Source organism: Antechinus flavipes, chromosome 1, assembly GCF_016432865.1.
Source record: "Antechinus flavipes isolate AdamAnt ecotype Samford, QLD, Australia chromosome 1, AdamAnt_v2, whole genome shotgun sequence".
NCBI lineage: Eukaryota > Metazoa > Chordata > Mammalia > Dasyuromorphia > Dasyuridae > Antechinus > Antechinus flavipes.
Window position 1 is genome coordinate 225,781,344 of NC_067398.1, and position 26,732 is coordinate 225,808,075.

The 26,732-nt window shown below is 33.6% G+C and overlaps 1 protein-coding gene across 2 annotated transcripts in view; it reads right to left on the reverse strand.

Annotated features, from left to right (window-relative positions):
* The window catches only part of DAPK1 (death associated protein kinase 1), a 224,008-nt gene that overhangs the window by 94,195 nt on the left and 103,081 nt on the right, over nt 1-26,732 (reverse strand). For both annotated transcript variants that reach the window (XM_051996986.1, XM_051996995.1), the window contains one exon: nt 18,921-19,142. In XM_051996986.1, coding sequence (XP_051852946.1) covers nt 18,921-19,142 — 222 coding nt within the window. The remainder of the gene's footprint in view (nt 1-18,920; nt 19,143-26,732) is intronic.

Sequence of the window (26,732 nt, forward strand, 5' to 3'; positions counted from 1 at the left end):
ATTTTTACAATCTGCCATATGTTGTAAACTATCCAACATTTCATATCATAATCACTTTGATCAGTCTGGATTCCTTGAACAGAACACCTGTTGACAGTGAAGCTGAATAACTATCATAAACATCTCTTTTTCTATACATAAATCCTGGTCAACATATTGTTGGTTAAGTTCATGTGAGTATGGCCCATGGAGTGTCTTTTGATGTTGTTCTTGGATCTTTGCCTTTTACAAGACTCCATCTGGAGATAAATGACTTTCAGTTATATTTGACAAAACCACTAGCTTTTGGTTGTCAGACTTTTCTATCATTCTACGAAGTGAGGAGAGTTTATTTCAAGATTATTCTACAAATTTTCAGTCTCTTTATTATATGATCTGAGAATATCTGTCAATCCACTTCCTTCTTCTTGAAGATGGCATGGAAAAATTTTCATAACTTCCTTGCATATATGTGTATATATATGTGTGTGTGTGTGTGTGTGTGTGTGTGTGTGTGTATCCCTCTTTTATTAACAGTGTAAGAGTTGAACCTTCCAGGTAAGATGGAAACATGAAAGGTACTAGATGAGACCAGGTCTTCTACAAATACCCCAAACAAAGAGCTAAATAAGTAACATATGGAGAAATACCTGAAGAGAACATGAGAAACACCAATAAGAACCTCTCTCTAGACCAGAATTGCCAGACATCTGCCAGAAGTTTCTGGTCATTCAGTACAGGAAGCACACCAGGGAGATAAGAGCCCATATGAATTCTGATCAACTGCACCTGAATGTACTAAGATTTAGGCCCTGGTCTGTAAGAGTAATCATCTGGGATAGAGCTAATGTACAATGAGAAGGTTCCCTGGACACTTTGAAAAATGGAAAGCCAGTGCTCCTATGCCAGTCAAAAAAGAAAACAGACAATTCTGTGTTTTTTTGTATGTGATGGGATTACCCAAAGAACCCTTAAAACAATGCGACCATGATAGGAAAAAGGATTAGCATTATGTCTAGTTGTTTGCATACTGGGGGAACTTCCAAAAGGGTGAAGACAAGTACAATCTCTTGTCTTGTCTTGATTCTAGTGGGATCTTTCAGAATCATTATGGTGGAAATAATTTCCAGCTATAGACTATAGAGGGAAAAGGGAACAGAGATAGCTGTGACTAAGGGTAGGATTGGGTTACCACACAAAGGCAGAAATAAAAATCAGGAATTATGGCAAAAAGTGTAGCCTAGCTCAAACCATTCCATCCAAAATAGCAGTGGACAGAGGCATCCAGATAACAGAGTGGGAAAACAATGTCTATCTCAGCTAGATCATTAAGAGTGAACAAAGCTTGGCCCTGGGATAAAATCTTAAGGCAAAAACTAAATATATAGATGAAAATCCTGAATAAATTGAAGAAGTCATAGTGTGAAGAAAGACCTAAAAGGTAGACCTTGAAGAGATTAACTTTACAATAAATACAAGGAGACTCTCAGAGAAAAGAACAACTAGGCTACAAGGATTCCAAGATCCCTGAAAGAAATTAAGAAAAAGATAAAAATTGAAACTAGAAATGAAATTAGCATTATTTAAAGAAAAAAACATTTAGGAGAAAAAATAGCTTAGGACAAGAAGAAAACATTACCCAAATATTAGACTTCTTTAAAAAGTAGGATGGAGAATACAGAATTAAATAATTCCATAAGATGATAGGAAATATCAGAACAAAGTAAAAAGACTGAAAATTTAGAATATGTAAAATATATACCACCAAAAGCAAATGTCTTGGAAAATAGGAAAAGAGAAAGTAATTATAAAATCATTGTACATCTCAGAAAACATAATAAGAAAAAAAAGTTAGATATAATAGTTTAAGAAAGCATTAAAAAGAGAACTACAAATATCACCTGGAATTGCAAGGTGAAAATACAAAATTTCAACAGTCACTTTGAAAAAGAAATCTAAAACACTCAAGAATATCACAGCTAATATCCATAGCATTTAGGTGAAAGAAAAAATAATTCAAGCAGTAAAACAAAGAAAAAAATAAAACAAAACAAAAAAACAGGAAAAAGAATACCAAAAACTACCTAGAAATCACAATCAGAACTTTGTTAAAACTATTACAAATGATGGGATATTTTGGAATATGATATTCAGATAGGTAATATATTTTTAAAAGAAGGGGCATACAACCAAGAATGATTTATGCTCCATAATATGCATTTCCCTATAGAGGGGGAAAAAAAAACCAGACCTTTAGTAGAACAGAAGACTTTTAAGCATTCCTGGGGAATAAAGAAAAAGAACAGACATAGGAAGCATTCCTGGGGAATAAAGAAAAAGAACAGACATAGGAAACCTAAATATAAGAGATAAGATGGGAAGGGAGTAGAACAAGTATTTGAACAGTGCCTCCTATGTGATAGGGATTGCATTAGCGGTTTTTTAGAAGTATTATTTCCTTTAATCCTCACAATAATCCTGTGAGATAGATGCCTGTATGTATTTGAATTCATATTATTCAAGGTTATAATTATGATATATAACCATAATTATATTTATTCTGTCCCAATAAAAACATAAATCATGGATTTGAATAATGCAAGCAATTTGGGGCATTCATTTGTATTAATCCTTAGACTTGGCTGTATACAAAGAAGACTGGGTGGGAACTGGTCACTGTTATCTGAAACAGGAAAAGAATGGCTGGATACACCCACATACATATATACACAAGAAATTTGTTGTAGAAACATATTAAATTCAATGACGGAAAAAAAAAAAAAAACCAGGTGGGGACAGGAAGAAGAGCCAATAGGATTTACGAGAGAGGATGGAGGTGGGAAGCTAATAAATCCCAAGTAACACAAACTTCAGTATTAGATGTAAGTCATTTTTAAGTCATTTCAGTCATGACTGACCCTTTGTGATCCCATTTGGAGGTTTCTTGGCAAAAACATTGATGTAGTTTACCATTTCCTTCTCTAGTTAATTTTACAGATGGGGAAACTGAGGCAAACAGGGTTAAATGACTTGTCCAGAGTCACACATACTAGTTAGTATCTGCGGCCAGATTTAAACTCAGATCTTCCTGACTCCAGGCCCAACATTCTATATACTGCACAACTTATCTGCCCTTATGTAAACCAAAAGGAGAGATTTAAAGGGTAGAAATAAAGAGTAATAACCAATGGCTAGGATGCTAATATCTTATTTAAGATTTTAGCATCAATATTCATTAGGAAGATTGGTCTATAATTTTCTTTTTCTGTTTTCAACCTACCTGGTTTAGGTATCAGTACCATGTCTGTGTCATAAAAGGAATTTGGTAGGACTCCTTCATTCCCTACTTTTTCAAGTAGTTTATAAAGCATTGGGGCTAATTGTTCTTTGAATGTTTGGTAGAATTCACATGTAAATGCATCTGGTCCCAGGGATTTTTTTTTTTAGGGAGTTGATTAATAGCTTGTTCTATTTCTTTTTCTGAAATGGGACTATCTAAAGCAATTTACTTCCTCCTCTGACAATCTGGGAAGCCTATATTTTTGGAGGTAGTCATCCATTTCGCTTAGGTTATCAAATTTATTGGCATAAAGTTGGGCAAAGTAACCCCTTATTATTTCTTTAATTTCCTCTTCATCATTGGAAAGTTCTCCTTTTTCATTTTTAAGACTGCTAATTTGATTTCCCTCTCTCTTTTTTCTAATCAGATTTACCAAAGGTTTATCGATTTTATTGGTTTTTTCATAAAACCAACTCTTAGGTTTATTTATTAGTTCAATAGTATTTTTACTTTCTATATTATTAATTTCTCAATGGCTAGGATGAAGAAAAAAAGAGACATGATTGGTATGACCACTTCTATTGGATATTCTAATATTAACTATACTCTTTTTACTTCTTTGCTTGCTAATTCTCTATAAAGAAGAGGCAAGTAACAAAGAAAGCAAAAGGTATAACAAAATAGAAAAGGGTGAAAAACACATTTGATTTTCATAATTGTCAATGGGATAAACTAACCCTTCAAATGGAGGGAGATTGTAGAATAAATTATGGCAGAATCCATCAATATATTGTTTATAAGCAATCTACTTACAACATTAAAAATACACACACTAAAAATGAGCAGCTAGACAAGACTATATTGTGTTTCAAGTGATTTTTTTTTTTTTTAAAGAAGAGTGGCAATGATCTCAGGCAAGGCAACAATAAAAACAGACATGGTTAAACTACACAAGCAAAGAAGCTCCATTAGGCTTACAGCCACCAAAGATAATGAATTAACAATCCATAATATATATGGACAAATAGTATAACATATAAGTACCTGGAACCTAATGTGGCAACATGCCAACACTTTTAGGATGGAGATAAAGCAGCCCTTAAAGAAAAATTTGTATCACCAACTATTTTCATCAACACAAGAGAAAAGAACAGATAAATGAATTGGCTATACAACAACACTCCTTCCCCACCTCCCCCTCCCCCAAGCAACAAATAAAAATTGAATAGTAATCATGAAAATAGGGACACAGTGGAATAAAGTACTAGATTTGAAGTCAGGAAGACTTCTCTTCATGAGTTCAAATCTGACTTCAGACACTTATTAGCTGTATGACCCTGGGCTCATCATTTAATCTTGTTTGCTTCAGTTTGCTCATCTGTAAAAATAATCTGGAGAAGGAAATGACAAATTACTCTATTATCTTTGCCAAGAAAATACCAAATGGGGTCATGAGAAAAATTGGATTTGACTGAAAAATGACAGAAAAGTAACCACATAAAAATAAGTAACTAAAAAAAATGAATAGATAAAATTGAAAATAAATAAAAAGATCAACCAAAAAGGAACCTTTCTTGGGAGGAAAAAAACAACACTAATAAGCTAGGTATACCATTAACTAATCTGACTTTAAAAAGAAGAGGAAAAGAAAAGTGTCAAAATTTTAAAAAGGGAAAATTTAACAATAGTTAAAGAAGAAATAAAAAAATTATTAGAAAAATAATTAGAAAATTACTTTCTAATTGATCTCCAGATCAATAAAAAAAAAGAATATTTGTAGAAAATAAAATACCTTAGATTAACAGAAGAATTTTAATAGTTCAATTTGAGAAAATACTCCAAAATTACTTATAAGAGAAATGCAAATTAAAACTTTGAAGTTTTATCTAACAAATATACACTGGCAAAAATGACCAACAAGAAAATGACAATCTTTGAAGTATCTCTGGGAAGACAGGCACTTTGGAGCTATATCCTAAAAGTCTACCCATATGTCCTTTGCTCTGGAGATTGACTACTAAGAATATATTTCAAAAAGGACAAAGAGAAAAATGATCATTTTTCTACAAAAATGTTTATGACAACACCTCTTGTTTTAACAAAGAACTGGAAACAATCTAAGTATCCATCAATTGGACAGTGGCTAAACAAACTATGCTATAGGAATATAATGGAATAGTATTGTATACTTAAGAAATAATGAAGGAAAACATTCTAGAAAGCCTGGGAATATTTGTATGAATTGATAACAGAGTGAAGAAAGCAGAACCAGGAGAATTATTTATATAATAATTACAACGATGTAAATTGAAAACATCTTCGAATGACTTAAAAACTATAATCATTGCAAGGAACCATTCCAAATGCAGAAGAAAGGTGATAGACTAGAGATGTAGAATGAATTGCAGATTTACAGTTACAAAAGATAACAGCTTTTAAAAAATCACTTAGTTTTGGTATAATTAATCTATTGTTTGGATTCTCTTCAGATTTCAGTAATTCCTTAATTTCTATTCTTACTTCATCTAAACAAGTTTGTTTGGTTTTTTAAAAAAGGTAATCAGGATTAAGTGACTTGCTCAAGCTTCTAAGATTTGAGGTCACATTTGAACTCATGTCCTTCTGACTCTAGAAGCAATGCTCTATCCATTGCACCAACCCCGCTAATCTAGTTTTAAGAATGAATTTATCATACTGATCTATAATACACAGTGTAATATGGAACTGAGAATATTATTGACAAAAAGCAATATGAAGTCCTTGTTTAGAATCTGAGAGTTGCTTTCCAATTCTATTATGATACAGTACTATCAGATAATAAAAACATTCATGTCTTTAGTTCATCTCATGCATAGTCATAGTTTGCTCATTTCTGTGGTCAGCATTATGGATAACAAAGCATTTCCACTATGTGGGATTGTGGTATTTTAGCAGTGGTCTAATATAACTAGCATTCTTATGATACTGGAACATACAAAAACCCTAACATTTTTTCCCTCCATTGCAAACTGACCCTCACAATAATTAAGAGCAGATTTTGGAACTCTATGCTATCCTGCCTATTTCTTAGATTTATTAGTTTTGTTTTATATTATATTACTATATATTATATTTGTTTATATTATATTATATTTTTGTATATATTATATATTTTGTATTATATTATATTATAGGAGTGATTATATTAGCCAAATTGTTAACTTTAATCAATAGTATTCCCAGAGCACAGTGCTGACATGGCAAAGGCTTTTTGGGCTTTTAGTGCAGTTTCATGGCACCTAGAGGTACCTCCTATATGTCACCCCACCTGATACGTCCTTATTTTTCTCTTCTTTTCCCTCCACACCCCAACCCTCACCTAAACATCTATTGGATTTTGAAGAGGCTGTTATATTAGTTATATTTATTTATATTGTTATATTAATTTATAATAATAAAATGAACAAATATTATTGTTTTTTTAACCACTGATAGCATTTTACCCATCTTCCTTTATATGCAAGAGAAATAGCCAATGAACATTTTCCCTCACTCATCCTGGTGGTTTTAAGGATAAAAATAGAGAATCAATGTCTTGCACATTATATAATAAGCATGACAGGTTCTTAAAAAATTTTTTTGGTGATAAAACTGAAATTAGATCACTGCAAATAATAATTACTTTAATACACTAATAACCTCTGATTTAGATCATAAGCAGAGGACTGAGGATGGAAATAGCATGGAATAATAGATAAGGTCTTGGACTTGGAATCTGAAAGATATGGATTCAAATGCTACTTCAGTTACATTCTTTGCCTCATTTATTACCTCCCCTTAATCACTGAATGGGTGTTGCCTCAGTCAAACTGAGATTTGTTGAAGACCTTAGTTTAAAAAAGTCAAAGTCTCCCGCTGTATCCAGGGCTATCTTCAGTCATCCTGATGTATACCTCTGTAGGCCTGTTTCCTTATCTCTAAAATAAAAGGGATGAACTCTGTGGCTATTGAAGTCCCTTCCATCTCTAAAATCTATGATTCTATGAGTTCCATAAAATGACATGACACAAGAAGAAAACTGTAAAGTGAAGAAAAGGTCAACAGTAAGTCATGAAAACCAATTTTTGCCTTGTAGTTCACATCATAACAATTTTATTTCTAAGTAAAGTAAAAATCTATCCATGGGACCAACAACAAAAGTTAAAATAAAAAAAAAATTAATCTAGTGTTATTCAACATGGGATTCTCTAACATTGTAATTTCCATATTAATTACTATAATCAAAAGGATCATTTGATTCATGCTAATTATTATTGGGGGCGGGGAAGGCAATCAAGGTTAAGTGCTTTGCCCAGGATCACAAAGCCAGTAAGTGTCAAATGTCTGATGCTGCATTTGATCAAGCTCAGGTCTTCTTGAATCCAAGGCCAGTATGTCATCCACTTCACCACCTACCTGCCTCAATTCATGCTAATTATTAATGTGATTGTAGAACAGGGATTCTTAACCTGAAAAGGAGATATCATAGGTAAATCTTCTGAGAGATTTTAGGGAGTCTGTGAACTTCAGTGGGGGGGAAATTATATCTTTCATTTTACTAACATCTAACAAAAATTTAATGTTTCTACAAATTAAAAAAGAAAAAACCTACCCTTATTCTAGTCTCCATAGGTTTTACCAGATTGCCAAAAAGGTTCATGACACAAAATGATTATGAACCTCTTTTCTAGAGATATATTAATGAATGATCTATTTCTAACCTGTCTTGTGGGCAGGGATCATCTTGAATTCCATTTCCCTAAGTTATTTACAAATCTCTCAGGTTTTAGCATGGCAATTATTCCTTTCTTCCCTTTTCTCTTGTTTGTTTACTTCTTAAGAGTTTCATTTGTTGGATCATGATTTATATCCTATCTCCCTTGTATAGGTGAACCACAGAGTTCTCTCCTAGGACCTTTCCTTTTATCCATATTTTCTATCAGTGATCTCATCATATGTCATGGGTTAATGTTCTCATCTCTATACTGATGACTCCTAGATTTATATATCTAGCTAGTGATGCACTAGAGGCAGTGTGTACTAGCTCATGAAAGCCAATTATTAAATTTTCAGTGTGAGCACTGATACCTCAGAAATCAGTGCATAATAAAAAATCAAGACTTGTTTATTGTGCTGTGTATGTTTATTGTGATTGTTTAGACTTAGGAGAGTGATAGAGAAAATAATAAGGCAGATAGACTTAGTAGTGTGTTGTGTGAGATCACCAAGTGAATGAAATAGGATAGAAGGAGAAGAGAAGACCCAAAACAGAATTAAAGAGCATGATTTGGAGGAAGAGTCAACAATAGAGACAGGGGAATGGTCAAATAAAGAGAGGAAAAACCAGGAGATGATCCCCAAACTTCTAGATTTTATCACTAGACAAAGTATCTTGTAGAAGGGAGTAATCAACAATATCAAGCTGCAGAGATCCAAGAGAATGAAGATTGAGAAAAAAAAAAGACCATTGGATATGGCAACTAAAAGATCACTATTAACTTAGGAGAGAACACTTTGGGTAGAATGACAAAGTTGGAAGCTGCATTTTAAGGGGTTAATAATGAGAGGAGAGAAAGTGAAGGCACTTATTGTAGATGAATTTTCTGTTGAAGTCAACATTATTTTCCCATTCTATTCAGGTTTGCAAAGAAGACATCCTCTTTCCTTTCTTTCATCTCCCATATAGAAGAGATTACTAAGTCTTGTTGATTTAATAAATCTTCTCTCTCTCTTTCCCTCTCAAATGGCTACCATGTTAGTTCAGGCCCTCACAAAACCTCTTTCTTGGGCTATTTCATTAGCTTCCTCTACATTCTCCAATCCATCCTCCACACAGTTCCCAACTTGATATTGCTAAAACAGAGGTCTAGCCATATCACTCCCCCACTCATAAAGTTCCACTGGTTTCTAATTGCATTCAGGGAATATGCAAACTTCTTTGTTTGACATTTAAACTCTTCACAATCCTGCTTTAAATGACCTTTCCAGATTTACTTCACATGAATATCCTTTATACATTCTCTGATACAATCAAATGGCATGCTGGTCTTTACACATGGCATAAAAAATTCCTACCTCTGTGCCTTTGCAAAAGTTCCATGCTATATGTGGAATGTAATTGCTTTGTGTTTATACCTCCTAGAATTCCTAGCACATGTCCTAACCTGATCATGCTCCCTCATTCTACCCCCTCTCTTCTCTTCCCTCCCCACCCCCACTCCTGCTCCTCTACTACAAGTGACCTCCAATTTCCAATCCTGGGAATTTTTATGTTTTTATGTGTTCATATTATTTCCCCTCAATAGATTTTAAATTCTTTGAAGGCAGGGATTGTTTTGTCTTTGTATCCCCTATACCCACACAGTGCAAAAAATACTGAATTGAATTATCAGAACATATCTATTTTTCTAGATCTTTGAGAATAGCAATTAGGGCATTCCTTCTGATGATGCAGATTGTAACCCATCTATGTCTGTCAGTCCTACTGTTTCAGTTCAGGTTTTCCATTCAATTTTCTATAGGGGCTTCACTAAAGTAGTAGGCATAGGAAGGGACCGCTCCTGGATTTTGCGATATTATGCTGATATCAGTATGATATGCTGAGTATCAAGAAGAATGTCTACCATAGAATCCATAACAGAAAAAGGATTCTCTATTTATTGAATGGCATTCCAGATACTCTGTTTAGAGATGAAAATATGCTAAATTTATCACACCCAAAACATTGAAGAGCCTCCTAAATTGGGTCAATGATCATTCAGAAAAGTTTGGATCTAATTATCTACATAAGAATTACCATTACCAAGTGGATGAACAATCAGTTCAAGTATATGAGATTCTTAAAGATAAGGACTATAATAATTTTAGCCTTTTTATTCATAGTGCATAATATAATGCCTGCCATATAGCAGGTGCTTAATCTATATTTCTTAAATTAAATTGAACTAAATGACACTATTAGACTATTAAATTTTAGAATTCTCCTGACATTTTCAAAGTGAGTTAAATTTTTTCCTTCAATCAATATGTTTATTTACTTTATAAAGAAGTTGGGAGTTCTTGGTTTGACAATATTATGCAGTAGTTATCAGCTTAAAGTAGCTATCAGGTAGTGGGTTAAAAGAATATGAATATTTTTCTTGTTTGAAAGAAGACATACAGACTTAGTATTTTATAATGGAGTGAGAACTTAATAAATCTGATATTAAATGATTTAGTATTACAGACATAAATACAACTCCATGGCTACCTGAGGTGATTAAATCAAGTGATAGACATTAACATCCCAAAATCATAGAGGTTTGCAAAATACTTTATAAATAATCTCATTTGCACTTCAGGAAAATCTAATCCAGTTTCATTAATTGTGTGACCCTGGGCAGGCCACAACCTCTATCTCAGTTTACTTGACTATAAAATGGGAATAATAATAGCACTTACTTCTCAGAGTTATTGAAATGATCAAATGAGACAATACTGGTAAAGTCTTTAGGACATATGTAATACATGCTTGTTCTCTCCCCTTTGGGTTACCTGGCTGCCTATGTATAAAACAAAAATAACAAGAAAACTTAAGTAATTTATAAGTCAGTTGAGAATTCTCATCAGACTTCATAAGAATGAGTCAATTTATTCAAGTTCCTTGGTAATATACATAATTTCCACTTCACAAACATAACTTAGCAGCAACTATGAGTGGAGATCAAATACTTAAAAGGAATGGCAGAAGAGGAAATTAAGGAGAGAGGTTAAATGAGTAGCTAAAAGATTCTTAACCCTAGCCTCAGGATATCTTTGACTTTTGTGTTATAGGCTACTGCACTAAGCATAGCCAATCAATTACCAAACAACTGACTCTACTTATATAACAACTTTCCTATCCAACCCATTCTTTATACTATTATAAACACTACTATAATAGCCTCCTATTTGGTCTCCCTGACTCAAAAACTTCCTGTCCCCAAAAGCATCTTCATGCAGCTGATAAAGTGATACTCCAAAAGCAGAGAGGTCTGACCATGTTATTTCCCCTAATCAATAAACTCTAATAGCTACATATTATCTTTTTTTTTTTTTTTTTTTTGCTGAGGCAATTTGGGTTAAGTGACTTGTCCAGAGTTGCACAGCTAGAAAGTGTTAAGTGTCTGAGACCAGATTTGAACTCAGGTCCTTTGGACTTCAATGCTCTATCCACTGTGCCACCTAGTTGCCCCAGCAACATATTATTTTTAGGATTATATTCATTATGGCATGTAAAATCCATTATAAATTGATTCCAAACTACCTTTCCAGTTTTATTTTAATTATTCCTTCTGTGCCCCTATGTATCCTTAACATACTCTACAATCTAGGTAAACCTTTTGCTATTCTATTTATACAGAAACCCATCTTGTCTACAAGTTGCTTTACACAGAGGCTTCTGTCCCCAGTTACATAGTCTCTTCACACTTCTACTTTTTAGAAGCTTCAATTTCTTCAAAAACTCAGTTGAAATGGCATCTCCTACTTGAAGATTTTTTCCCTGAGTTTTTTAGTTGCAATCACAGAATAAATGAAATAACCTATGTATGGAGTTTAATGAAATGTAACTAGTTATTAAGTATGATTCACCAAATTACATTGTATTTATTTTGTGGATATACTATATATATACACTTAGAATGTATATATGCATGTATGAATATATATAGCATGTACTTATACATGAATATATGCATATGTAATGCACATATAATGTGCATGTGTGTATAAATATATAAAATCTTCCTTGATACATTTTAAGCTTCTTGATGACAAGAATTGTCTAAGTTTTCTCATTGTATCCACAACTTGCAAAGTATCTGGCAAAATACCTAATAGTATCAATCCATATATCAATTATGGGTTGCTTTTAAAAAAATTTATTTTTAAAGTAGTTCATAGAATTTCCAACATTAATATTATGGTTGGATCTCTTAGCCTAAGAAATATTACTTTCTAATGAAGCTACACAATATTGAATCAAAAGACAAATAGCTCAAAGGAGTTCACAGCATAGGCTTTTTTGGGGGGATGGTAGTAGTAGTGGTTTCATGTCCACTATTGGCACAGTAGTCAGGATCAGATTCTGTCTACAACTTTATCTGTATAGGCAGCAACAAACACCCAGGCAGATATCCAAATGTTAAGATTTCACAACAGAAACCTGGTGAAACATTCTCGGTGTCCCCCTCAGTCCTCAGTCCCATTCAATAGTACACAAGGGCTCGTTCAACAACACACAAGGGACAGGAAAAAGAAGTTTGAACAATTAATAATTAAATTATAGCACTGAAAAGGTCCATAAAGTTTATCTAATCCAATTCCTTGATTTTTTAAATGAGGAAACTGAGGCTCTAAGAGATTAGCTAATTTGTCTAGTCATAATTCTAATTAATTAGCAAAATATCTGGGATTATGACCCAGATTTCATGACTGTCGGGTCTACTACATGAAACTGTCTATTTAATTATGTCTTTTTCAAAATTTTTAGAATGTGATTTCAGCTATGTGGGTATAACTTTCAATGAAGCAGATTATAAGTGTTCTTCACTTCAGTTCATAAGCAATGCGAGTTGCTTAGAAGAAAGGCACACATATTAGGAAAGCCAAAAAATATGCTGTTTGGTGACCAGCTTAGTGATGAGACTTTCCCAACTTAGTTATGTGGATACATGGATGATGGATATATACATATGCATATATGTATACACACACACACACACACACACACACACAAAATCTGAGGGGAAGAGAAGTTGAACTTTTTCTAATTTTATATGATTTGTCAGAGCTTAAACTAAAATAATCTTCAAGAACTTCAAGTAGATTGCACACAAGAGGTTCTTAACCTGGGGTCCGTGAACTCATGGGTCTGTTTGATGGGTCTGTATCCCAAGGAAATTATAAAGGAGGAAAAAGGACCAACACGGGCAAAAATGTTTGTAGCAGCTCTTTTTTTGTGGTAGTAAAGATTTGGAAAAGGAGTGGATGCCCATCAATTGGGGAATGGCTGAACAAGCTGTGGTATATGAAAGCAATGGAATATTACTATTTAAAAAATGATGAACAAGTTGATTATAGAAAGGCCTGGAAAGATTTACATGAACTGATGCTGAGTGAAACAAGCAAAACCAGGAATACTTTGTATACAATAACAGCAAGAATTTGTGATGATCAACTATGAAAGGCTTGGTTCTTAGAAGTTCAGTGATCTAAAGCAATCCCAATAGATTTTGGAGAGGAAATGCCACCTGGATCCAGAAAAAGAACTAAGCAGAATAAATGTAATCAATACATGCTATGTTCAGTTCTTTTTTCTGTTTTTTTTTTAAATTTCTCCTATAATTTTTCCATTTTATTTTGATTTTTCTCTCTCAACAATAAAAAAAATTTTTTTGAATGACTAATATGGAAATGTTTTACATAACTGTACATGTATAAGCTATATCAGATTGTTTACCATCTTGGCTGGGATAGAAATTAGGATTTAAAACTTTAAAAAAAGCCCAAAACAACAAATGTTAAAAATTGTTTTTGCATGCTTTTAATTAGGGGAAATAAAATATTATTAAAAATAGAATAAAAATATCTTGAAAACTGTTTTCAATAAAATTAGTTTTCTTTATAATTTTTATATACTTTACACATTAAAAACATGATTCTGAGAAAAAGTTCATAGCTTTACCAGAGGAGAAATCAGGGGAAATCTAACATTTCAATACAAAAGAGTTAAGGACCTATTCTCTATATAATGAGAAGTAAGATTAGAAAAGGTTATTCAACTGAAACAGGAAGAAAAAAAATTACAAAACTATATATTGGTTCTTAAGATTTCTTCCAGTTAGAGTCAAATGTAATTAGTAAGGCCCAGTTCCACCCAGAAGTAAACCATCTGTATTAGAATTATCATTAATTCATTGTAGCAGAGAATTCAAATTAAGGCAAATTCATCAAAGATCCAAAGTAAAGGAGTCAATTTAAACACAAAGTTAGTAGAAGAACCTGGCTGACAGTTGGTCTCCCCCCCATTTTGAAATGGTCCATTGAATGGACCACAAAAATCATGAATACAATCAAACCACAATAATATCCACTTGGCTAGCATTTACCTCACTGAACACTTTTTCACCCACAACTCTATATTTGAGATATTTGTCTACTTGTCATATTGCTCACCAAATAATATCCAAACCTCTTAATCTGTTGTTCAATTTAATCTGCCAGTTTTGGGATAAATGATCCTATAATCCTGCATGTCTAATTCTCTTTATTCTACTACACAAATCCTCTTCTCTAATCCAAGGCAATATAATCTCAAAAATGAATGTTGGATTTGGAGGGAGAGATTCTGGATTCGAAAAACAATCCACTGACTATATGTATTTGAGCAAATCATTAATCTATTTGAAGCCCGATTTTCTCATTTTTGAAATCAAAGTGCTAACTTCATTCCACCCAGGCAAAAAAGCTATAATCTAGTTTACTCTGAGTCCCCTAAACATACAGACTTAATGAAAGATTTCTAGATTCACACATAGTGTGTGAGGTTAACAGTGAGTTCAGAAGGCACAGTCATGGCTTCATTTCAAGCATTTTGGTTAAGTTTAAAACAAAAACACCCCCCCCCCCCAATCTCAGATATAAAAAATAAGATATTTCCAAATAAACAAATGAAAAAGGTAATTCTTTATAGTTTCCTATAGTTAGGGGAATTGAAAGGACAATTACTGAAATGTATTTCAACAAGTAAATGTTGAAAATTTGTTTAAACTCTAGCACAGACACCATAGTCTCTGTACAAAGGCCAAAAGAGATATAGAATATCCTTCTCACAAGGTGTCACTAAGGGTCAGTTTGTGAAGTATCAAGTGTAGGGATGGTTTTAGATCTCCTTATCTTCATGATAAGGAAAGGATTAGAAGTTTACAGAAGAGGAATAACATGTAAAAAGTAAACACAAACTCGGCAAAGGCATGAAGATATAAATGGTGGGACCAGAATAGAAGCTCTGAATTCATATGAACTGGGAGAGAGGGAGGGAGAGGGGGAGGGGGAGGGAGGGGGAGGGAAAGAGGGGGAGAGGGGGAAAGGAGGGGGAAGAGGAGAAGGGGAAAGGAGGGGGAAGAGGGGAAAGGAGGGGGAAGGGGAGGAGGGAGAGGGGGAGGGAGAGAGGGAGAGAGAAGGAGGGGGGAAGAGGGGGAGGGAGAGAGGGAGGGAGGGAGGGGGAGGGAGGGGGGAAGAGGAGAAGGGGAAAGGAGGGGGAAGAGGGGAAAGGAGGGGGAAGAGGGGGAGAGGGAGAGAGGGAGGGAGAGGGGGAGGGAGGGAAGAGGGGGAGAGGGGGAAAGGAGGGGGAAGGGGAGGAGGGAGAGGAAGGGAGGGGGGAAGGAAGAGGGGGAGGGGGAGGGAAAGAGGGGGAGAGGGAGAGGGGAAGGAAAGGGAGAGGGAGAAGGAGGAAGAGGGAGGGGAAGGGGGGAGGGGGAGAACGAACATTGCTGGAAGATCTGAGTTGAAATCCCACCTAAGACACCTACTAGTTGTGTGATTCTGGGCAAGTCATTTAATCTGTCTGCCTCAGTTTCTTCATTGGTAAAATGGGAATAATAAGAGCACCTAACATTGTGAGGATCAAATAAGATAATATAGTAAAACACTTAGCAAATCTTAAATTATTACATAAATGCTAGTTATTATTATTACTACTATTTTTATTATATATCATAATTATTCAAATTCTAACGAAGGGGAACTTGAAGCAAATAACTACACCAAGTAGTGGATAGAAATCTAAATTTGTCCTGTCTAATCTGCCCACCACTGGGTTCTTTAAAATATATCCACATCTCTGAAGTGATATAAACATAAGAACAATGAATTTTTAAGTGATTTTAAGTGTTTCCTAGGAGAAAATAAACAAGGCACAGAGATATAGACTATTAAAGCTGGGGAAAATGGAAAGCTGACCAGCAAGGGGGTTTACTTCTTCAGCTCCATCAAGTATAGGTTTAATCTAATTATAAATAATCTTGTCCTAATTCTACCCATACCACTGCCCTGTCTGTCTTAAGTAAACTCACTACATTTTTAACCATTTAAAATAACTGAAATTGAATCATGAATACACATTTAGGTTTGAAGGAAGATTGCAGATCACGTATATAAAGAAAAAAAATGTATTTAACATGTCAACTTGAGCAAAGCTTTCTAAAATCAATGAATCCAAACTGGATAATTTAAGGAACAGAATGATTAAATTTCTAGGTGTTACAGATTAACAGTGAATAATAAGCAAATACCTGGCTGAAGTTCTAAGACAAAAAGTGAGGCTTAATATACACCAAAAATATTAATAATAGTTCTTTTTTATGTCAGCAAAAATACTGGAAACAAAGCAGGTGCTTTTTGGAGAATGGCTGACTACACTGTAATCTATAGATGTAATAGAATATTGTGCTAACACACCACCAATGAGCAACATTAAGAATTCCTAGAAGCATTGGAAAACTTAAATTAACTGATGCAAAAAAGAAACAAGAACAATGTACATAATAATAATAAGGATAATATTAATAAAAGTAACAATGCAAAGTACCCAAACTCAAGTTAATTATATAGATCAACACTGACCTTTGAGAACAAAGAGTAATACATACTTCCCCTTCCCTTGGTAGATGAATAGAAGCAAAGAAACAAGCTCTATTATTTTGTGCCAGATAATGTATTTGATCCTTATAACAAAACTGAGAGGTAGATGATATTATTTACATTTTACAGGTGAGGAAACTGAAGTAGAAGTTAAATGAACTGTCACACAGTGCTCTACCCACTGCCGAACACTATGTATGATCATTGTATTGGTTGGTTGGGCTGACATTCTTTTCCCTTTTATATTATAGAAGAGGAAGGATATTATGACTAATGAAAAAGCAAAAAACAAATACAAATATAAAGTAATTGTGGATAAAAATGTATCATGATATGAAAATATCTTTATTTAAATCTTATTCTTTTCTATAATATCCTTTAAAAGAGCTAAGGAACAGACCTGTGATTACATTGGCACTAGGCGTACTTCTCTATCAATGCAAGTTGACACCTTCTCATTGAATCAAATGAGATAATATTTATAAAGCTAACCGCACAGTGACTGGCACATAGAAATACTTATTATATGCATCCATCCATCTATCCTTTCTCTGCACTTTCTTAAGAGAACTTACTTAAAAAACTAAGAAGTCAAATCACTTATCCGAGGTCACACAGACACAATATATAAAAGAGGTAGGACCTGAACACAGGTCTTTTTTGGCATTCAGGCCAGCTCTCTACTATGCTATGATGACTCTCAAATATAGTATCCAATATGTATCATATTCTTTATATACATACATAAATAGGGAAAGGGATTCCACAACTATCAGAATCTTCCTTTCACATCTCTTTCCCCAGAGGAGACATTAGTTCTGACCCTTTAGGGGTGACAGAACTCATAGGAATACTCTAAAAATAAAAAAAATAATTTAAAAAAGTTCAAGCAACAAAACAGTAACAAAACAAAAGGAGAGACAGACAGACAGATAAAAGAAAGTTATACCCTTTATTTCAATCCTACATTCAAGTTCCTTATCTGGAGCAAACATGACTCTCCTCACAGCATCTCATTTGGTACATATTATTTGACTGCTTCTTGATAGGTTTCCCTTCTTCCAACCCAGAGTCTATCATACACAGCATCCTTTATTGTTTCTGTCAATACCTACTTTACTTATTAGTCAAAAACTGAATTGACTTCCATATGACATCAGAGAACCTCTCTCATTTAAGATTTGCGAAGATTTTTTTCATCTTAGATCCTTATTTTTGTTTATTTCCTCAAGCCTCTTGAATATCACTGGAGGAGATGGGGCATGTGGAAAACATTTATCAAGCACTATTCTCTAGACTGTTTAAGGGAGCAATGGAACAGTCATGTAGGAGACTCAGTAATAAGAGACAGTTTAAATCAAATAAATAAATAAGTTCTAGAAGTGCATGTGTCATCATAACTAGATACCAATATTGTATGTGTAGGGCTTGAGGAAATAAACAAAACATTTTAAGTCTTAAGTCCTACCAAAATATCTGAGTGATATTAGTGATGTTTACAGTTCCTTTCTGTTAACCAAAAAATTGTACTCCTACGATTACTTCAGTCATGTTGAAGAGACCAAAAACAGGGAAATCTGCTTAGTTGAGCTAAATTTTTTTACACAACAAAGGGGAGATATGGAAAGGGAAAAAAAACAAACAAAAAAAGAGGCGTTTGTGATAAACAAAGATGAACATGATGTACCCTGGAAAAGACTGAACTGCCAACTTCCCAATCAGGTGAGAAAACAAATGATAAAACCTACGCACAATTTGTTGAAATGTGAATCTACTCCAGTTTCCTGGCAGGCAGTATACACCCTAGTTTTTAAAGTGTAAAGTAAATATAATTTCTGACATGGGACAATAGAACATCTCTGAATGTCATTTCATTAAACAGCTGTGGAGGAAGCTCAAGGCCACACATTCACTCTCCTAATGTAATCATTTGATTTTTCCCACCCAATGGCAGTGAAATCACAATACAAAAATGACTTACAGTTCTAAAATAAGTATGACGTCAGTTTTGTTCTCATAAACATCATGTAAGGTGATCACATTCGGATGTTGTATCTCTTTCAATATGTTAACCTCTCGCTCAATATCTTCTCGACTCACTCCTCGTCGGCTGGATTTAGTCCTCCGTTTCTTAATGAATTTAGCAGCATATTGTAGACCAGTGCTTTTCTCACGGCATTTTTTCACAACTGCAAACTGCCCACTGAAAAAAAGAATTGAAAAAGGAAAAAAAAAACCTTAATAATATAAAATGAAACTTTTATTCATTTCTTAGAAGATCTAAATGAAGGAGGGAAAGAAAATAAATGCTATAAATGACTAGAAAAATACAAATTGTGAAAAAATCAATAAATTAACACTGCTGCTTATTACACTTTACCATTATTATAAGTAAAATTTTGGTACAAGTCACAGGGGATCATGGACAAGATTGAAAGATGTAGGTTTAGAAAAAAAATATCATCATTAGTCCCTATTAATTAGATTTTAGGAAGAATATTAACAAGTTTAAAAGCATTCAGAAGAGGATAGTGAAGTTCTTTGAAAACATGCCTTATAAGAATGGAGAGTTTTGTTTAATATGAGGGAAAATGACTTAAGGGAGACATGATAACTTCAATTATCTGAGAGATTATCTCTCAAATAGATAAGGGATTAAACTAGTTGTTCCCAGAAATCAAAAATAAAAAAAGATACAGAAAAGCAGACTTAATAATAAAGCTTCTTAATTAAGAGATGAAATTCCTGGGAATTCTTGCTATCTGGAGTTAATGAATTTCTTTTGATTATTGTTTTTCAAAACAAAACCAGATGAGTATTTGTCAGGTATGTTGTGGAGATTTTTATGCATTTATGCTCATACTAGATGACCTTAGAGGTACCATTGAAATTTGATATCCTAAGAAAGAGTTTTAACTGTTAATACAAAAAGGTGTTGACAAAGGTAGATTTGGAGGAAATCTCCAAATCTATCACTTCTTCTAAAAAGTACAAGTAGATATTTAACCCCACCCCCCAATGTCTAGAAACACTGCCAGCATCTATATCATTGCCTATTAGATAATACAGACAAGATATATCAACCTCAATAAATCCAAAACAAAACTTCTTCCAAACTTTCCTATTTTTGTGAGGTCTCTACATTTTTCTTCTTCTCATTCTCCCAGGATCATCTCTTCAGCACTTTCCTTGACTCCTAAATCTCCTTCACATCATCTATCCATTCAGTCATCAAATTCTATTATTTAATTGCACCTGGTCCCTGCTTTCTATTCACTCTCTCACCATTAATTTGCCTAGACTACTGCAATGGCTTCTTAATTGATTTTTCTATCTCAGGCCTCTCCCCACTGAAAACTATCCTCAGCATTGCAGCCTAAATTATTTTGATCTGACCATACCACTCCTCATTTCCCTATTTGCTCTAGGACAAAATCATGGGCTTCTCTATCTGTTTATTAAGCCTCAAAACTCAGCCTTTTCATCTTAACCACATAGACATACCTCATTTTATTGTATTTCACAGATATTGCATTTTTACAAAGTAAAGGTTGCATCAAGTAAATGTATCAATATCATTTCCCTAACATGATCACACTGTGTGTGATCACAGTCACACACACATAGTCTCATGTGTCACACACATGAGTCTGTGACATTTTGGTAATTTTTGCAATATTTTAAACTTTTTCATTATTATTCTGTTATTGTCCTCTGTAATCATTGATCTTTGATATTAACATTGTAATTGTTTTGAAGTACCATGAACCTCACCTTTGTAAGGGAGCAAATTTAATTAATAATAATAATTAACAAATAATGTGTATTCTACTGTATTCTACTGACTGGCTATTCTCCCATCTCTCCTTCTCTTCAGGCCTCCCTATACCCCAAGACACAATATTTCAGTTAGACTAATTAATAATCCTATAATGACATCTGATTGGTGAAGTAAAAGAAAAAGCTAATCTATGCAGAAAACTTCATTGTTGTTTCATTTTAAGAAATTACCACATCCAACCCAACCTTCAGTAACTACTACCCTGATCAGTCAGCAGCCATCAATACTGAGGCAAGACTCTTCATAATCAAAAAGATTATGACTCACTGAAAGCTCAGATAATGGTTAGCATCATTTTTTTAGTAATAAAATCCTTTTTTATTAAGGTAGATTTAAAAATATATATAATATTATTATACACAACCTACAATGTAGTATAAATATAACTTTTATATGTAATGGGAAAAAAAACCTGTATGACTAGCTTTATTATGATATTCATTTTATTGTAGTAGTCTAAAACCAAATCCACCATAACTACAAGGTATGCTGTACAGAAGGGCAGCTAGATGGTGCAGCAAATAGAATGGTGAGCCTGAAGTCAGGAAGACAAGGACATGTCAAGGACATGTGAATGGACAGATGCAAGCTGGATAGATAGGTTGGTGAGTGGGCAGAACAGGGCAAAGATCTACTCTGATGCCTGAAGTCTCAAGCCAAAGCCTCCATTCTGCTTTCACTTGGAGGATTTTGTTTTATTTTATTTTTTGGTGGGGGTAATGAGGGCTGGTGAGAAGCCACAGAGTACTAATGAAGGGGCAGGAACAGAGAAAGGAAACACACTATTATACAGTAGTTAACATAGGTACTTTTTGGAATGCAGATTCCCCCCCACCCCAAGAATTCTTTATATAAAGTCTAATTTGCATAATGTGAATTTAAGTAAGATAGGAACTATCTCACATTACTCCCTTTCCCATACTCTACAGTACAGCTTTCTCTCTTCTCCAACTCCCATTTCTCAGCCTTTGTACTATTTGTCCTCCAAAACCAGGAATGCATTCTTTCTTTACCCCCATCTCTTAGAAAGCCTGCCTTTTTTCAAGATGTGGTTTGAGCACTGCTTTCTACATAAAACCTTCCCTGAGCTTTCCCAATAACTAGGGCTAGGGTTAATGTCCCCTATCTGTTTTGTATTTATTTATTTTTATTCAGTATATATTGCCTTCCACAATAGAATATAAATTCCTTCAAGACATGTATTGTTTCCTTTTAAAACAATTTTTGTATCCCATCACTTAGGAAGGTATATGGAACTAGTAGGCACTTAATAAATGCTTGCTAAATGATTGATCTATTTGTTGCTGTTGTTTTTTTAGATATCTTCAAATGTAAACCTTTATTTCTTCCCCCAGGATTAACCAACTTATTCCCTGTCCTAGAGAAAGCCACTGAGGTTCAATGTCTTCGCTATCTAACCTCCCACTCAAGCTTCTCAATCTCTTAAAACTTTGCTTTCATTCCCATACATTGAAAGAAACTTCTCTTTCAGGTCACTAATGATCTCTATCATGCTAAATCAATCATCCTTGTCTCAATCCTCATTATTCTAGACTTTTCTGTAGCATGTGCCACTATTGATTACCTTTCCCTTTTAACAGTTTTTCCTTTCATAGTTTTCATCACATTTCTGTTCTGGTTTTCTTCCATTTTATCCAGAGATGACAATATGTTCAAACATTCCCCAAATGATAGGTAATCATAGATTTACAGTTCTTTGCTACCAAAAAGAATACTACCATGTGTATTTGGTAAATATGTGGTCTTTGATTCCCGGCTTACTTAAGACTTGCTAGGGCAAGTCAATTCACAACTGGACTGAGGTACCTCTTCACAATCAATCAATTGATCAATTTTTATTAAGTATCTATTATATTCCAGGCCCCAAGGTAAATGTTGGGGATACAAATATAAAAAGATAGTTCTTTACCTGGGGAGTATACAATCCGATGGAGGTAGATAGCATACAAAAGGTAAGCTGAAAGGGGGTAAGAAAAAGGCACCTGACCTGAAAGTATGGGGAAAAAGACAGAGGAGTCCCAAAGTAGTGAAACCAGAAGAGAAATGAGATGTTTTGAGTTGAGTTCTTTAAATGGAAGTTCTGGAGTTCTTGGCTCTACGCTCCAATTAAAATGACTGTATATGATTATGGGATGAAGTGCCAAGGCTGATGGAATACTGAAGGATGGTGAAGTTTTTCCAATAATGAGCTGCCTTGAGTATGGGGGGAAAGTGAGACAAGTTCCAAAGTATTAGAACCAGGTGATAAATGGGGTGAATGCCATCTCAGATGTATGTGCTGTTTTTCTGGATTCCATTTTCTGGGCTGCTTTGAGCTTGCTCAACTATGGTAATTGTGGTCTCCATCACCTTTTGCTTTATCTCTCCCTTCCTCCTTTCTTTTCTATTTCATTCTTTCTTCCTCTCAGTGAAAGACCTTACTCTAACTTATAGTGATCACCCGGAATTTTTCCCAAATCTTCATTTCTGGAAATTATGGAAATTTACATTGCTTCATGAAATAGTTCTGTAGTCCAGGCTTCCCTAGGTTTTTAACAATACATTTCTTCTGTTGATCTTCTGCAAATGAGAGCCTACTTTCTTAACTTTGCAAATCAGCTACTCAAAGACTCAATGTACTTTTCATTGCCCTTTAAGACTCTAGTGCCACAGCCTGAAAAGAGAATATCCTTAGATATACACCTGTAGGATCATTGAGTTAAAGGACAATTTTATCATCTCTTCCCCATAATTCCAAATCTATATCCAGAAATAGTGGGTGAATTCGTAGCTACATCAACAGTAGACTAGTGTTCTTGTTTTTCCAAGCCCTTTATCTTGATCATTTCCATTTTGGAGGATAATTTCAAGATGTGAGATAAAACTATTTTTTTAAAAAATGCATTTCCCTTACTATTAATAATTTGGGACATATTTTCAAATGGCCATTTAAAGTTTGCAATTCTTTTTAGAAATGCTTGTTCAAATTTTAATATTTGTTGGAGGAATCACTCTTTTTACATATGTGTGTCAACTTTATACACACATACATATATTAATACTATTGTTTAATTAGTGATAGTATAGATATATCTTTCCTAGTTTGTCTTATTCTATCTTCATTGATTATATTCATGATTTTATTTTTTTGTGAGTTCTTCTATCTCTTAGTAATTCTCTTATAATCCTAAAATGTCAGACAGATCTAATTACTTTTCTAAAAATTTAACATTATGTTTTCTCTTCAAGTTTCATATCCATTCTGAGTTCATTGTCACATAGTATAAAACATTGGTTTAAGCCTTATTTCTGGTTCAACTGTTTTCCAGTTTCCCCAGAAGTTTTGTAAAAAGGGACTCTTTTCCTTCAGTAATTTATGTCTTTAGGTTCATCAAATTTTGGCCTACTGTTTTGGATTGATTATTCTTTCTTACTTATCTCATATATATCAATAATAATAAATATCAAATAATGGATTATAATAAAATCTGAGGTGTGGTATACTCTGCTGATTCTTACTTTTTCTCATGAGTTCTCTTGAGATTCCAGGTCTTTTGTCTTTAAAAATGAACTTTATAATTTTATATGTGAAAATTTGTTTTGTCTGGTTCTATGCGGTATCAATTCAGTAATGAGTTCAGTAATCAGTAATTTAGAATGAAATCTAAATTAATTTATAACATTTCCATTTTTATTGTATTGGAATTTATTTTATTGTATTGGATGAATCTCTCTCCAATGATTTGATTGTATTTTATTTTTACAATAAGTATTTTATAATTGTATCCATATAAGGTATTCCAACAATATCAGGGTAGTTCTAGGCTTTGATGGCTTAAAAAGTAGCTACTGAAACTTAGAGCTGCAGTAAGATTTTTGGTGCACTCAGTATAACTTTCATGTGCATTATTATTACCTAATTTCAATTTATGCTTTTTGTAGTTTTTTCAATGGAATTTCTTACATTTTTATTTTTGTTTATATTAAAAGAAATAACGAAAAGTTTGTGGCTTATTTTGTATTTCGCTCACTTGTTTAAGATAATTATCTCAATTATATCAATCTCTTTGATGATTCACTGGAATTTTATGGCTATATTGTTGCCTGCAAATGAAAATATCCGTACCACTTCTTTATCAATATTTATATCTTCAGAATTTATGCTCTTCATTCTTTAGTTAGTATTTTCAGAGATATGTCAAATAATGGTAAAAAGAAGGTAGCATCCCTGCTTTCCCTATGTTGTACAAGATATACTTCTAGCATTTCTCCATTGAAAACAGTGCTAGTTATTATTATACATATACATACATAAGTGTGTGTGTGTGTGTGTGTGTGTGTGTGTGTGTGTGTGTGTGTGTGTAAAGAGAAAGAGAGGGGAGGGAGGGAGAAAGAGAGAGAAGTGAGTACAAGAAAAAGAGAGTAAGAGAGACAAAGTAAAAATCATTCCATTCTTATTTTTTAACCTAAATAAGTGCTGTATCACTTTAAAAATCTTTTTTCTTTTGGCACTGATTGAAATAATATGTTTTTGTTATCTTTTTGTTATTATATGATTATTTTTGCTAATTGTTGAACTAATGTTGAATTTTTCTTGCATTCTTGGTGTTCCTTCACTAGGTCACAGTGAAAAATTTTTTTTTGAATATATTGCTCTAATGTTATTGTGAAGATGGAAAAATCTTTTAAAACTGCTAGTCTTTCTCAGTATTTTAGAATGGAAACCTATATAAGCAGACTTTTTTTCTCTTCAGTCTTTGTTCAGAATTGCCTCACCTCAATATAATCTCAATATACTGCTATCCTATACTTTTCTTAATACCTCAGAATTTGCAAAAGAGATAAGCAGTAAGTTCAATTCATTTCATAGACCTCTTCCCCTGGGCTAGAGTAAGAAATAGGAAAGGCAAATTAGGGCTTTTGTTTCTGGCATAAAAACACCACTTTTGTAGTCTGCCCCTTGCATAAAAAAATTACAAGTTTTATGCAATGAAAGTTCTTGTTTTAAATCTGTAGTTTAAAATCTGACAGTCAAGACAGGCTTCTGTACTATACCTTATAAGGGAAGTATTGAATGCTTGAGAAAAAGTATGAATACTTTGTTGTTGTCATTATTGCCCAATTGTTTCACTGCCCAATTGTTAATGTTTCTACCCTACTCCCACCAATTACTTTTTTATGCTACATATTTCATATTTATTTATCCATATACATATTATCTGCATCCCTAACAAGTTTCTTGGGAGAAAGAGCAGTTTAATTTTTGTGTTTGTATAACCAGCTCTTAGCATAATGTAGGCACTTAACAAATGCTTATTGTGTTAAATTACATTTAATAAGAAGGGAAGATAAGCATGAGATATATACTAGAAAACGGATATATTCTGAATACAAGGTAATTAGATATAATTTCTGTTTTGTAGTGATGCTGCTTAACTTCAATATATGATGAAATCTACCTCATTATGGCACAACTTAGCTACTCATAAGCCACATAGCCAGAGCCTATCATTTATCTATTTAAAAATATTAAAGATCACAAAATCAATTTTTTTTAAATTAAAAAAAATTAAAAACTTAATGGTCAGTTTTCTAGCAATGAGGTTCTCAATGCGTCTGTAAATTAGTTATTGAAAAGGATTGCTAATGTTTATGTAGCACTTATTACATGCCAGGCATTGTGCTAAGTACTTTACAATTATCATCTCATTTTTGATCCTTACAGCTCTTCCAGGTAAGTGCTATTATTATTAACTCTATTTTACAATTGAAGGAATGGAGACATAGAGAGGCTAAGTGATTTGCTCAAAATGATACAGCTACTAAGTGTCTAAGGTTACTTTTGAACTCTGGGCTTCCTGACTCCAATCCTGGTGTTCTATCCGTTATGTCACCTTGGGAGGATATATAATCTGTCTTTAAGTCAATACCCTAAAGTCTTTCTAGTTTGGC